The sequence below is a fragment of the Ammodytes marinus genome (genome assembly GCF_949987685.1).
Source record: "Ammodytes marinus genome assembly, chromosome: 6".
NCBI lineage: Eukaryota > Metazoa > Chordata > Actinopteri > Uranoscopiformes > Ammodytidae > Ammodytes > Ammodytes marinus.
Genome location: NC_137235.1, coordinates 12,405,515 through 12,421,922, shown reverse-complemented (window position 1 = coordinate 12,421,922; position 16,408 = coordinate 12,405,515). Strand labels below are relative to the sequence as shown.

The 16,408-nt window shown below is 37.3% G+C and overlaps 1 protein-coding gene across 1 annotated transcript; it reads right to left on the bottom strand.

Annotated features, from left to right (window-relative positions):
- Positions 1-354: 354 nt before the first annotated feature.
- LOC307252294 (solute carrier family 22 member 7-like) lies at positions 355-10,498 on the bottom strand (the record flags this gene model as incomplete). The annotated part of the gene is made up of 18 exons (XM_080029931.1): positions 355-565; positions 743-851; positions 1,027-1,241; positions 1,415-1,524; positions 1,700-1,823; positions 2,513-2,681; positions 2,807-2,961; positions 3,059-3,162; positions 3,302-3,713; positions 7,017-7,223; positions 7,337-7,445; positions 7,543-7,757; positions 8,424-8,533; positions 8,651-8,774; positions 8,865-9,033; positions 9,135-9,289; positions 9,775-9,878; positions 10,121-10,498. 18 exons carry the CDS (start codon positions 10,496-10,498, stop codon positions 355-357), a joined length of 3,180 nt encoding a protein of 1,059 aa, XP_079886057.1.
- Between the last annotated feature and the right edge of the window lie 5,910 nt (positions 10,499-16,408).

The window sequence follows — 16,408 nt, the reverse complement described above, 5'->3', positions numbered from 1 at the left end:
GGGGTCAAATTGACCCCAGTAAAATAGGAGGGTTAATGTACAGGATGTGTCAGTAGTTACTGAAAACAATAAAAATCTACACCTTTGTGTTGCATATTCAAGGATATTCTCTACATGTTTTGGACAGTTGCTTCTTGCGCCAAACCCTAAACTATAGTATGATGAGAAAAACACAGTTTTCTACCAAACAGTTGGATTTCATAAAATTATCAGATTTTTTCTTAAGCAGGCCTAGATGAAAACATTACCCAAAGAAATCAAGATTTTTTATTTTTTATTTTTTATTGCGGTGTTAATGCGTTACAAAGCAGAAGAGCACCTATGAATATGCACTGATGCCAGTCATCGTGTGAACTACCATTGCTCTTCTATATCCTCTATGGTCTCTGGCAGGCACCTGTTACGTGTCTCTGACAGAGTGCTTGCCACTATCCCTCCGAGTGCAGCTATTAAGCACAGGACGACCTGGGGGAGGTCCTTCCACACCTCGTCCAGTAAGAGGATCAAAGGGGCCACAGCTACACCAAGTCGAGCCATGAAGGAGTTGAAGCCCATACCATTCTGCCTAAAAAACAATTTAAAGACATTGCTCACAACCACACAGGAAAGGAAAGTTTCCAACATCAGTTCTTGTCCTGCAGAGTTATATTTCCCTGTATATACTATATGTTGTAAGCCTGAAAATGGGACAGGTTTTGTTCAGATTGATAAGACCGATAAAAAGGTAGGCGTGGATAGTTACCTTACTACAGTAGGATAGAGCTCCGAGCTGTAGAGCACAACAGTTCCAAAAGCGGCTGAAGCAAAGCCTTTTCCAATGACTGCTACCACTGTTCTGACAACAGACATATCTGGAGAAAAAAACAGTAACTGAGGGATGCCTTTTTTGCTGTTGTATCTGTTGGTTTTATATCATATAATACTGTGTGCGATACATGTAATTGCTGTCATGGAAAAAGTTAAATTTTTTATCATAAAGTGTATTACCTGAAGCTTTAATCAGTATTTGTTGTAATAAATGCCTACCTTTAGGCACTACAATGTTGATTCCAAGACAGACAGCGGTCATCAGCAGAGCTCCCACCTCAGTGGGACGCCTGCCTATCCTATCCAGTAAGTAATATACGGATACTTTGGCTGGCACCTCAATTAAAGCATAGGTGAAATGAGTGAGATAGATATTGAGCCCAAAGCCTGTGATGTTGAAGGAGATTCCATAAAATGAAGTTGCCACACAAAACCTAGAGGTCAAGAAAGTGAAAACTCGTTCAATCAAATAGTTTGTTAAGATACAATCAGAACGATAATCTGGATCTTTTTCAAATGTAAAACTGACTGAAAGTGACAGAAAGATAAAACAGATATTTTACAACCTTAAGTCATTATTTAGCACAATAACGTTAAGAATACTGACCACAATGTACCAGTACTTAGGGCCAGTCTCCTCATTTTGGGGGTATTTATCAGATCAATGTAGGAATAGGCCCGATCTCTTTTCTCAGTCATAACAATAGTGGCTAGTGTCTGGAAGAACGCAAAGCAAATAACTCTTTATACAATGGAATGCACATGTAAAGGATAACTAACTTTAGTTTATTAGACAACACAAACTAATATTTTTCTTGATGATTTCAGGCACAAGACTGTTGCTGATCTGGGATAGTTCTCTTGATTTAACAACCATCCGAAATATGCTGACCTCTGTTTTAATTGTTTTAATTGACTCGTCTGTTCGGTTCATCTTGGCACATTTTTTCAAATATATGTGAGCTTGCTCCAGCTTTCCATTGGCAATGAGCCACCTTGCTGACTCTGGCATCCACCTAATGTTGAAGGCACAAACATTTCTTAATAAGAATATGTACCTAAGCTATGTATTTAACAGCAGTTGAGTACAGGGGAAACACAAAAAAGTGGTATACAAAGGCAAAAGCATAGTAGTCCTGACACTGAATATTGCAAGCTCCCAAAAGTTTAAAACATTACCCCGCTGATTAAACATGGTCATGTTCAAGATGAAAATCAATTAATGATAACCAGTAAAATCGTATGTCCACTGCCAGTTCAGTTGGAGATTCAGTGTGTTATGCTAGTTGAGGCTAAATAGAGACACAACCAGAGATGAGGAGCAGGCTATAGAGGTCTGGTAAACTCTCTTTTCTCTCAAGTGACATCGCTCTAGATCACATATCACCATTTGTGCTGCTTCCCCTGGATCATCCAGAGCCCCTTAAGTCTTCTAGATCATTTTCTTGTGGAAATTGTGTGCATAGGATGAGCCCAGCCACCATGGAAAGCAATCAGCTAATCAGGTTTAAATCACCTTTGAATGTCATAGAATGAAATTCTTGCACAGAGACATGAGATTGTCATAAGCAGGAATCCCACAAGACAATAAATTGTTTCCACGAGATAATTGAATTTGAACTACAAATGTTTCCCCCCAATGTTTATATTCAAACCCTTAAATGGGTCCATGTTGGACTAACATTTCTTAGCGTTTGAGTCGTACCTCCAAGTGACAATGGCCAAGGTCAGAGGTGAGGTGACGCTAACAATTAGCCACCGCCAGTCAGTCACAAAGTAAGCAATAGCTGCAAATAGTGTGTTCCCAAATGTCCAGGATAAGCTGTCGATTACTCCCGCCAATTTCCGGTGCTTAATGTCCACCCACTCCACACCTGCAAAGAACAAACACCTCATCACTTTTCACTTGAAAATACACTTGAAATCTTTTTTCGCCGGAGTGGACATTTTCTTTTATAGGGTATGCTTTACAGTTTATAACAGAAAATATGATTATTACCGAGGACTGTTGAGACAATTACGATGCCTGTGATGCAAAACCCAGTTAAGAACCTCAGCGATGCAAACATCACATAGGATGTAGAAAAAGCACTTGCAACAGCAAAGATCATTCCAGACACGTACGACACCAGCAGCATGATCCTTCGACCAAACCTGTGGGAAACATATCATTTTTAACTTTTAGGCCTACTAGTTGTTTTGAAACCCTTTAACGTTGTGAGCTGAATGTTTTGTGGCCAAGCTGCGATACCTGTCACTGAGACTCCCAAAAGACAAGGCTCCAAGCATCACTCCGATGAAGAAGATTGTAGCAGTTGCTTTGTTTTTCCCTCTACTATCACACACCAGGTCCCACTTGTACAAACAAATACAGAAAGGGGACAAATTCACACATTTCTTTGATGACACAAGGGATATCTCCCTGGAAGAAGTTCATGGTGATCAACAAGTATATTAGTTTGTTTTATGTTTTAAAAATGAAAAAGACATGTACCTCTGAGGTCACAGTAGACTTGAAGGTGGTGTTATCGTAGACCCATCCGTTCTGGCAAGGCACTGTGGGCAGTTCAGTGATGTTTGAAGCGTTGAGCAGCAGATGATACTGAGGCTCTGCAAACATCCGACAGGAGTTTGGAGTCCCATCCTGCTGTACTGGAAGACTAACAAGAAGTTTCTCTGCCTGGGATAAATTCCTAAATTCAACTCCCTCATCCAGAAAACTGATGTCACAGTGGTGATCGGGTACAGCCACTACAAAGTTGTTCAGCATGAAGTGGCATGGCAGTGTGAAGCGGCCAATGAAGTTAATTGCAATGATCATTATCTGAAATCTTCCAAATCCATTAATATCGTCTAGAATGTTCTCAAACTTCATTGTGGCCTCCGATGGTGTGCAAAATGTCTTCCTTTGAAATTGAAAAATGAAACTGTTCTCATTTGCTCATGCCTTTATACTAAAAGGAAGCAGTGTGCAAACCTGACTCTCTGGACAGAACAACCTTTGGCATTTCACAGCTGCTGGATTGCAGTTGAAACTGGTGAATGTTTTACCTAATTTAACCACTAAAATAACATTTGTCTAAGTCAGTGTGAACTGTGAATTTGTGACAATCGTTAAAGCAGGATCCTCAGTATGTAAGACAAGGTTTCATAATTTGATCATTTATTTAATTTGAGTAAGGGTGTATGATGTTGAGAGACCCGAAACACCCAATGACCCCAGGTTCCATCACTGATGATGTGTCTATGTGCATCAATAGATGTATAATAAACTAGCTGTTGTAAGAAATACTTTAGTATTACATTTTTATTTATTTAAACATGTTTTTATTAATTGCCATGAAGAAAACAGTTAACTAAGAGATGTCTCTCATCTTCTGAAACACAAAAAAAGTAGAATCTTAAGCATGCTATGTTAAAGTTTTGAAAACTTCCAAATTCAGTTAAGAAAGTTTATGTATTTACATTATGCAAACAAGCCTCCAGTCCAGCAGAAAAGTCAGCAGGGAGAAAACAGCACTCATAATACTCATAATCAGAGGGGAAACAGACACTCCTTTAAGAGGCCATGAGTGAGCTTTAAGGCATAAATTAGGAATTACTAATTGAAAACAATGTAATTCTTGTGAATGTTGTTTTTCCAAGCAAAAACAGCAATTTGTTAGTATTGCTTTCACTCTGGGGGAATTTGGGAGTTCATAATTATATACAACTGTTATTTTTAGATTAATCAATTTTTGGTGTTGAAGTTATTAGTAGCAACACCACAACCATATTCTTATTTTTAATTTTTTATATATATATTGATCATGTATCTTGAGCAATACACATTTGGCAAAATCAAAATATTTGTTAAAATTGAGAAAATGGAGGCTTTTAAATGGTCTTGACTTATATAGCGCTCTTTAGACGATTTTCTCAGCCCCAAAGTGCTTTACATTTCACCCATTTACACTCATACACCAATGGCAGTAGCTGCCATGCAAGGCGCTTTCTGAACCATCAAGAGCAATTTATTGACCGCCCTACCCACTTTGCCATTTCCGCCCAGGTTTGAGCAATAATTTTAATCGCACACGCAAATGTTCATACAAAATTCGGCAACATTTGAGAGGTTTCTTGTAATAGGCTCAGGACGCCCTTAACCCGGCCTTTACCCATGGAGAACAAACTAAATTATTACTTTACTTTACTTTATTTTACTTTAATGTTAACGGTGTTAAAATGTACACAATGGCGATACATTTTTTTTTAAACACTAGCTTCATTCAGACAATGGGTGTCGCAGTTGGGAAAGGGAATGACTGCAGTGAAATTATTCAGCATCAAGTGGAAAGGCAAAGTCACAGTAGGAATTATCATCAAGAGATTTGTAATTGACGGAATCTTCATAAGCCATCCACCATTGCAAAAATGTAATATTCAAAATAAGATAGTGAAGAAAAAATACTAATTAGAAATATTTTTGAAACTTATCAGAAACACAAAGCACACAAGATGTTAGTTTGAAACTGAGCCAATATCCTTTGGTATATTGTCAAGAGCTTTGGTTCATGGTTAGCTGTGAAAATGTGTGAATGTTTAGTAGAGACTGCAAACAGACAATGCATGCTCTGTCAAACTTGTAGAACTATGGCAAGTGTAGAGCTTTTCTCTAAATACATAATGTTTTTTTGACGAAAGAACACCAGCAATGGAATACATTCAGTGCAACAATGCATTGCACTCAGTTGAAAATGACAAGTATTTTAGTTATTAAGCATATATACTGTAAACATGCAACTCACATTGGTAATTATAGAGATGAAGAAGGTAGTCAGTAGACTGTTTGAACCCCTGAAAGTAATGCTGATCCTCAGATACTGTCACTGAGCAAGACACTTGACTCTGTATAGTTTAAAATAGTTTTTTTTTGCAGATTAAGATTTTTATTACAAAACATATGATGCATACAATATATTGCAAATGTTATACACAGTTAGTGACATTGGTTCTCAGCAAGTACAATGGTATTGTGCAAAACATGGAATATTAACGCAGTTGAAGACGTTAAGATAAAAACATGCAAAAAATGTTCCCACTACTGAATGAAACAATTGCTCTAATTCCTGAAATATATATTGTTTATAGTGTGTTGCGCCAGACTCAGGTCAAAGATGGTACAGGAATTAAGTGGCTAAGGAATGTTTTCAAGATTCAAGATTCAAGATTTTTATTAGTGTCCCAAGAGGGCAAAATGTTTGTATTTGTTTAGACATTAGGTTAGGTCCAAGGATCAAGACTAAAAAATTGTGGGACACCCATTATTTTATTCATCATCTGAGAAGAAAAGGTGGCTTGCAATGGACATCGGGTTTTAACAAAATATATAATTGTTTGTCATTGTGGTGATGAAGAAGTCCCAATGGATACAGGAATGAAGGAAACCAAGGATCCAAAATGGAACCTTGCGTTACTCCACATTTAATAAAAGCAGTCCTTGAGGTGCAGCAACAAAAACATTTCTTGATTGGCAAGTCAGAGGAGAACCAGACCGTAACTGCTCTAGAGCTAGGGCAGTTTTATGTTAAAACAGAAAGGCAGGAAATTTCCCTGAACCAAGACAACAGCCTATAATAAGACTTGAACACGCATATCATTACAAAAATATCTAATTCAATCAAAACCAGTAGTCATGTTTTCTTTTAGTACAACTTTATTGCTAACTACAAGAAAATATACAGTTACACTACTGTTTGCATCTATTTTCCGACTTCCTTCTGTGCGGTATATAAATCAAACAGTCTTCCTTTTGATATGTGAAATGTTGGTCCAACTATTTATTGGGATTTTAATAGTTTTAAAATGTTCATCTTCAATTATTAAAATGTAATAAATTGTGTAACAAATACGCTGAATAAGCCTATCACTATCTCACTCTACATCTCTTCTCAATAGTTGTGATTATTATTGAATCTCCTTCGTATTTGTTGAGCGTACCCTGCAATATAGAAGAAACCTTAAGTTAGTCATTATATAATTCATGGAATACTGTTTTCAGGAAAGGACATGAACAAACATTTATTTTTGGACAAATGATTAAATGTACTGAAATGATGGTTACCCACTTGCCTCAGGACTGCATTTAAGTTCACTGAGTTTGCTTATCGTTAACTGTAGCTTGAACATTGAATTACATGTACTCCTCCTTTCACACGTTTCCTCTGTACCTTGGTTTCTCAAGATCCTCAATGAGCTCTGGCAGATGGGTGTCTAATGTTTCAGCCAGGAGTGAAGCCACTAAACCAGACCCGACTGCCACCCCACAGTAAACGACTGTAGGGAGGAGATGCCACACGTCCTCCAATAGCGCGATGAGGGGAGATATGGAGACGCCTAGCCGTGCCATGAACGAGGTGTAGCCTAAACCATTTTGTCTGAAAAATCAAAGTCCGGAGGTTAATGTAAACCTGCAGTACATGTGGTCACAGCAGAAAATAAATTATTTGTCTGTGATCAAACTGGCTTCACTGGTTTGTTGTAGACTTACCTTACGACTGTGGGATAGAGTTCAACTGTGTAGAGGAATACGGTCGTGAATGAAGCTTCTGACATGGCTTTTCCAAGGACTGCCACCACAGTACGAATCACCTGCTTATCTGAGGGGACAACGTTTAGATATTTGATCAAGATAATTCCAAAGACTTAAAACAAAATGATACGATTTAAAGATAACAATAATAATAAAAAAATAACCTTGTGCAACAAATAAGTTGATGAAGAGACAGAGACCAGTTACCAGCAGGAATCCAACCTGACCAGGCCTTCTGCCAACTTTCTTCAGCAAGTAATACACACCAACTTTCATTGGCATTTCGATGAATGCAAATACAAATTGCGTGAGGTATGGGTTTAATCCAAACCCAGTGATATTCAGAGATATCCCATAATATGTAAATGCAACTCCATACCTAGAAAATGAAACAATGAAATGAGCTGTTATATACTGACATGACAGTAATAACCTTAGGGGAATAAGTACGGTACCTTGACTCTCAAAAACATGGCTGACATTTTCAGTACAACTGATAGAAGACAGCCACGACAATGCATTATACGCCATTACCATTAAAATAATCAATCATCTTTCAATTATTTATCATATTGCATATTATGATAAAAATATTACAGTAGCATGTACAATATGTAATATGAAAGATGATATTTTGTCAATAGTTTATATTTGCATGTTGAACAAATAGTTAAATATTTTTGGAAATACGCTTATTCCCTTTAGTTCTAAAGGTTGCATAAAAAGATTGCTACCAAGATATCTAACGGTATCACTTAAAAACAAGGGGACACAGCTACAATGTAGCTATCTCCCTCAAGATCAGAAACCACCCAGCGGATTGTGTCTGGCTTGTGTAATCCATACAGAATCAGAAATATAAACAAACACACATTTGTGGGTTTTAAGTAAAGGGAGGTGAAATGGTGCTGACAGACAGATCGTCTCCTGGCTCCAGCTCTCTACGAAATGCGCAAACATGAGATTGGCATATTTTTCTTATTTAACTCTCAGAAAGAAACCAAACGACTACTCATTTAACACATTTCATGAATTTTTCACTTACCATACTATCCCTGAATATATTGAGATTTTCCTCATATTTGGGGTCTTAAAAAGATCTAAAAGAGTGTAATTCTTATTTACAGTTTCATTTTCTGCAGATTCCAGCAATGCCTGTCGAGAAACAGTAAACACAAATTTAAAATCATTCACAACACTTCTGCACTCGAAGGTATTTTTTCTTAATCAAATCACTGTGTGTTTGTCAGATAACCAATGTTTTAAATGTACTTTTGGTGTGACATTGGCTATACACTTGGCCCTGTTGTTCATCTCGGCACATCTCATTATGTATTGATGAGCAGCATCGGCCTTCCCGTTGGCCAAGAGCCACCTAGCAGACTCTGGAAGCCACCTGAAGGGACAAACATGGCAGAGTTCTGTGTCTCATCTGATAGGATTTCACTTTTTATGCCGCAAAATGTAAAATATAAGACTTGTATACCTCCAAGTAATGACAGACAGTATCAGGGGCGAAGTCACTGCCACAATTAGCATCCTCCACTCATTTACAAAGTATGCAGCTCCAAGCAGTAACATGTTTCCAAATGACCAATCCAGGCTTATGATTACACCCGAAAAGGTCCTGTTTTCAATGCCGACCCATTCAATATCTGGAGAAACGTAATGTTAAAACTAAATGTGGAGAAAGATGAAACATATAATATTTTCCTCATCTCAGAGGTTAGTGTAGTGATAGCATTAGCATACTTACTTAGAACAATAGAAATGATACTTATCCCTGCCAGTGCCATCCCCGTGAAAAATCTCATGATGACAAACATTACATACGATGTGGAGAATGCACTTAGGACTGCAAATACCATGGACGACAAATAAGACACCAACAGCATCGGGCGTCGGCCATACCTGTTAATACAAAGAAAAGGTTAAAAAAAATAAAGAGCTTAAAACTATTGAGAAACTGTAAATCTTGCACATATGCTCAATTTACAAATTCTTCTCATTTGTCTTTAATTGCATTAGTTCAGGTTTATTTTATTAAAGGGGTTCCATAAGGGATACACTATTTCACAACTTAACAATCTCTATCCCTGTGAATCCCTATTGCACACCTTTTTTCCTATATTTGTCAAAACCCAATACTCCAATTTTAACACTGGTCAGCAATTTTTCAAAATCTCAGACATACATTTTTGAGTCTCTGAAAAAGCTCTTCCAGAGCCACAGGATTCCCACAAGATTTGACTTGTTGAGAAGTGCTCTTCGTGACATCGAACTGAACTTCAAGTGTGAAATTGGTGGACTGCCCCTTTAATCTTGTCTTACTTTTTGCAGAGAGTGAGTGACACTTTGGAGGACATATTGTGAGTTTTTCTTTTTTTACACTCTACCTGTCACTGAGGAACCCCAACAATGGGGCTCCAACCATAACACCAATGAAGAAAATGGTGGCTGTTGCCTTGTTCATCCCTTTTCTGCTGCACACAAGATTCCACTGCAAAGAAACAATGGAAAGTATTATGATAATTCAACTCGCAGCTGTCACTCATGTAGGTTGAACTCTTCGGTCAAAACCACAATTTTTTATGTTAGCATTCAATCTACAATCAGAAATGATAAAAACAATTGTTTGATTAACAAAAACAAAATATCTTTAATGTATCTGAAGAACACAACATTCCATTTATACATACAAAAAAATGAAATAATACTTTCTTATGTACTGAAGACGCTTACCTCTGTCACCAAAGTAGATGTAAATGTGCTGTTGTCATACACCCATCCATTCTGACACAGGACAGCATGTGTATCCTTACTGCTGTTCAAGCCTGATAGAAGTTGATATTGTGGCTCTAAAAACATCTGACAGGAGCTCCGAGTCCCATCCTGCTCTACTGGTATACCAACAGCCAGCTTCTGTTCCTGAGTTAAATTTCCGAAGACTTCCTCATGCAGAGCATCGATGTTACAGTGGTGAGAGGGAACAGCTGCCATGAAGTTGTTCAGCAGGAAGTGGCATGGCAGAGTCATACGAGAACTCAGCTGAATCAACATCAGCACAATTTGGAATTTTCCAAATCCATTAATTTCTGAAAGTAGGCTGTCAAATTTCATTTTGCTGCACACCCAGGTTGACAGGAAGCCGTACTATATGTTGTAACGGTGAAGTAGAAATACAGTAGGTGTGAAGTAGAGAAGTGACAGGGATTGAACAAGACACATTTACCAGCGGAATGTGTTAATCATTACAATTATCCACAAAAAATTATGTATCAGCATTTCACTCTACCCAGCTACTGCATTTACTGGCAGTCAAAAATGTATTCTCTATTGTGATGGTGGGACTCTCATTACTCACAACCACACTTACTCACTGTTATTGAGTAGCAAAGTGAAAAAGTTTATGACATTTGCAGGTTGTCTACTTTCTTTCTATCTAACTTTGTTTTGGCCATTGTTGATACAACTGTGTTGAATGTTCTGTTTAGACACTGGCAATGAATAAGGAGACCTAAAATTGGAATGCATCTTCTTAAAAAAAAAAAAAAAAAAAAAAACGGTTTTATCTGTATCAGTAGCTGTGTATCTGTGTATCTGAATCTTATGGCAGTGGGGGCGGGACCTGATAAGCCTTTGGCTTCTCCTGCCACCCTTCGGACGATAACACAAAGTAATATGTATGAATATGCAAAGAGAAAATTGTGTATTGTGTGTAATTGTCCAGAATAATAATAATAGATAAATAAATAAATAACCGTCCAGAGACAATGGTATGTTATAGCAGGAGTTTATACACAACTTCAATTGACATTACCACAGAAAATCAATCATTGCCTTTTAATACTTCTATTTGCAATACTTAATTTCTGAATGTATCATCAGCATTTCCCACTATTTTCTAACATTTCATTAAGAAATACTACCAATGGATCAGGAAAATGCATTCATCTTCATGGGAAGATTAATCAGTAAGGAAGTCAACAAGCACCAAAATAATATTTTGGACTTTTGTTCTCAGCCTTTTATATATCTTCCCTTCATAAACCTTCTGCAAAACAAAAATAAAATAACCAAACAACTATTGAATGAATATACAAGCACACTTTGAATGTATGCATCTAACTGGAAATAATTATTGCACATGAATATCAGTGCCTTAAATGTAGCTATAGTAGAATAGATTCCGTTTTTAAACTGAGAGTTAGTTCCATGTATGGGCATCCTGTCAAAGAAGACAGCAGTCTAACCTCGTCTGTTTACTGTACAGCAGCTTTATAATATGTAATTTTGCCCTGGATTTTATCAACCTTATTTCATGGCCCAATTTTACAGCATTGTGCAAATGACTATCATGCATCTTATAACTGTAGTGGTTGAAAAACGAAATGCAGTGAATCTGTGTTGATATCATATAAGGTCTATTTGTATTTACCTCTGCAGTTATTCAGTGGAATTATTATCAGAAGCATAACACCTGCATTGATACCAAGCTAAAGGTGCATTTCACATCACTGAAAAGTATCTTCAAAGTTTTACAAGGACTTGGTTTATTATGTCAACATGCTGCAGCTGTGTGATGCTAACTGAGCTGTGTCGAAAGGGGGATTTGGGGGCAGGAATACCCTTTCTTCTCTCTCGCTTCAAAAACAGCTTCATACATGAATAAGCGAGGCACTTGCAAGTTGGTGGGTAACCTGAACCTCCCCACCACAATGAGAGAGCTTTTCGATAGTCACTGAAACAAGCAGGATTCGAAGTCCAAAATGCAGGATAGCGATTGATGAGGCAACTTTTTGGGACATATTTTTACAGTCGCTTCAGAGGTGAATACTGTAAGTACTAAATTATGATTTGCAAGTAATTTCAACCTCTGAATAGTCACACTTTTTTTGGTTCTATTTTATATATATTTTTCATCCACCAAAAAGTTGTGAATATTCCTGCTATTGGCTTTGATGGACACATTAATTTATATAACTAAAGGAATGTACTTATTTCAGTATCATATCAGGAACACACACTTTTGATTCCTTTTGAGATTCTAGAAGATCTCAGACCGTAGGTGCTACCTCTCTAATTGCCTAAACATAGCAAATGTAATTTAGTAAAAATTATATCTACCAATACATTAAATAATAATTGCAACATGTATATGTGATAATTAATAATGGTCTGTGCTATATTTAGTTATTGTTTGTTATGTTGTAAGGCTTGTTTCGAACATCTGTGTGTTTCTTATTAGTAAGTTTATCATAAGACAATATTAACATGGAAACATCTAATCCGCCACAGTTCAATCCTCATGGTGGTTATCCCCCAGACCAAGAGTTCACTCGTCTGTCAAGGATCCTGATTTCCTCTTTCCATGGCAATGATTCAACACACTGAACATACTGCCATACTAGGAAACAGAAACTCCTAAAGCACCAAAGTAAGGCTTGATGATGGTTGACTGGTAAAATGAAGTGGAACCATGTGTGAAGAGAAGTGTGGGCATGGGCCAAAGTGTCCAAGAGTTTTTGTAATCTTGGAGCTGCATATGTCAAAGGACATTTGTATAGTTTGTCAAATAGGTGGACAAAAGAAATCATGTAGTCTAATAAGGCTACAACAACCTCCCTAAAATCAATTTAGTAATATACCTGCCCTATACAAATGTTTTCCATAAACTGTATATGTGTGACAGAGAGTATATCACTTGTTGTTATTGGTGAATATATCCTACTGTCCGGTTCAAATGGATACAATCTGAAAAATATGACACCCAAATGTAACCCTACCAGCTCAATCTGTAGTTAAAATGATCATATACTGTAAAAACATGAAAGGAGGGCCCGTTACAGTTTTTGCCTAATGCTTAAACACTAATAGTGGTTGCTATGCCCAAAGGATCACAACCTCTAAGGGTGTATTCACACTGGGAAAGTCCGCTAGTTCACTTGCTTTGGTCCAGACCAAATAGAGTTTTGATTTTTTTTGTTTGGTGTGGTCCACTTTCATATTGCCCCTTTTGCAAGTGAACCAGCATTACGAAGCAAAACCACACGTGAGCTGAGGTCATTCATTCATTGGACAGACATTCTGGGGTGGAGAGAAACAGGAAGCACGAAGTTAAAACTGTGAAATATACCATTGATATAATATGGGGTTAAAAATAATAAAAATGCCTACATCTAACCTATAAATAAAGAGGAAAAACATCAAATGATTGTTGTTTCATATGGTTATAATATGTAGCCTTATGTCAATGCCACGTTATGTGGCTTGTAGCCTACGATATGAAACATCATTTTTACTGTATTTTTGGTGCTGGACGCGCGGCTCGCAAGAAGAATATAGGCTCAAGCTGACACTCAGCTGATTAAGCTGTGTATCAGCTGGGTCGGCGCAGTTCAGCTCCAGACTGACACAGGGATAGTATTGACGGTCCCGTACATGGGAAGCAAAATAAAAACACACACAAAAAAAATCAAAACTCTATTTGGTCTGGACCAAAGCAAGTGAACTAGCGGACTTTCCCAGTGTGAATACACCCTAACTGTTGTGACCATGCCCTAAACACAAGCACCAACCCCACAAACACAAAATAGGCTTTGCACTGTGTTTGAAATTCTGCAACACACTTCTTGCAAAACACTACACATTGTTTTTCACACAAGACACATTGTTCAAAAAGGAAATCTCCTGCAATCCTTGGGAAAACACATCTATTTAAAATTCAAAACACAACTAAAATTGGAAAAGCACACAGACTCACACACATAAAAACAAAATTAAGCTAATTAAATACCAATCAGTGTGAGCCTTAGCATTACAAATACTGTAGACCTCAGGTGAGCTCAGCTCCTTTGTGAGACAGTAAGAGTCAGGGGAAGAGGACAAGAGAAAGCGGCAGGAGGACGATAACAGACGGAGACACATACAACAGGGTCACTATAGTGGACCATGTTATGGATCATGGCCTAACGATATAGGAGCCTGGGCAGAGAGTCCAGCCCAACTACACAGTAGCTCCATAATTAGGACATTTAGACTGGATATCAGGAATATTTTCGCTCTTGGTTCTCAAAGGATGACATTGCATGTGATGTTGATGAGGCGATGTGGCCAGACGCAAATGGGAGGCCATATCCAAAGGATTCATATTCCACCCACCCCATTCGTTACAACACTGATTTTATTTTATTTTACTGTAATTATTTCAGAGTTTATATTGACAAACTGAACTACTTGTTGAACTGCAATACCTATTTGTTTTTTTATTGGCCAAAACAATGACATTGCAAAATACACTTATTTTTCAGAAGCTTTTTTATTTTTATTTTCATATGTCTAGATGAACTGTAGTGAATCAATCTTTCACAAAAAAAATCTGTTTGAAACTTGTAAAGTCAAAACCCATTCAAAGTACTGAATACAGCTGTGTTTTGCATAAAGCACATCTGTGTGTTGTTAGGAACAACTAACAACACACAGCTAGGAAAGAGTAATTCAAAAGTGCATGTGTGTATTGTTTTGATGCTAAAAACAGTTTTGAAATGTGATTGTTGGGTTTTGTTTCAAGAGTTTCATTTTGCCTTATAAGTTAGAAGTTTATCTCCATGTGCTTTGTCCTATTCGGCCTGTGTGTTAAGTTTTGACACAGTGGGCCAAAGTCTGCAAGATGTGTGTAAGCAATTGGCAAAAACTGTAATTGCAGAAAAAAATCGTTGTTGCCCAATATTTAATCTGGGAGATATGTATGTAATAAGTATGCATTATTCTAAATTGGTTGTTAACTAAATCTGTACACGTAAGGTTACATGTCCTAAGTGGCAAATGACAATGACGCTTTATATACTGTAGTCATGTTTTATATCAGTGATCTTATAGTCTGGCATTGAACTCGGTATTTCTCTTAATGTGTAAACCCCAAAAAACAGCAGACAGGACTCGATTAAACTTGTCTAATGTGTACAATACAGGTATGCTCAGGAGTGAAATAATGTCAATGAATTACTCTGCAAGTAGTTATGGTTGCTCCAACTATTCCAATGCTTTTTTCCAAAAAACAATTATCCACCAGAAACATTCAAATCATAAGTGGCAGATTAACATGACATTTAAAGCATTTATTATGGAAAATAATTTGCTGTCGACATTCATGCATCCATTGAGAACAACATCTGCTTGAATGAATAAATTGCATCATCCTCAGGACAAACCTAAACCCGTTAAACCTATTTTTGAAGGATCTAATAATAGCTAGATATTTTTGGCTCTCTTATTCTTTGTTTTGTGACTTTTCAACAAGTCAATGCCACTTGCAAGTCTTTTGACTTTTGAGTATTGTTGATTAAGTCCAGTTTTTTCTCTGCTTTGAACTAATGCATTTATATTTTTAGTGCTTTCAGTTGAACTAAGTTTTCAATAAAGACACTGGTTGTTGGCATGAGCCACTTTTAAAAGCAGTTTTTGATTGTTTATTTCCTGACCCAATCAGCTCATTGAATCATTTAGCTTTGTGTGCAGTGTGAGTCTTGACAAAAAGTGATGTCCTGTGGACTTCATGGAGTCTTTAGCTGCTTAGTGTTCTAAACTGTTGACCAAATCTGTTGAAGGAAGGAAGTCTGTGTCATTAAGGTGATATACTGACCCCTAGTTTGTAACTATGATCTGGCTGCCATGTGCAGAAGTAATGCACTTGTGCACTATGGCATCTAAACTTTTTTTCTTACACATATCTGTTAAACATGGCTGGAATCAAGGTGTATGTTTTCTATGCTGAATAGACAAGTTATGAGTAAAATTACAAAATATGAAGTGTTTATGGCTTGGATGTCCCAAGGTGTACAGCCTGACATGTTTCTTTTTATGGAGGCAAATGTATGCGTGCACATGTTGGTCTACAGTTTTGTGGCACCACCTTCTGGTCCTTCTGGTGGATGTTGGAAAATGTTGACTTTGAATAAAAAGGTTTATGTTTGCAGTAAAATTTAGATTTTTTGGAATCCCCAAGTAGAAGACAGCTGGAATGTCCTTTGT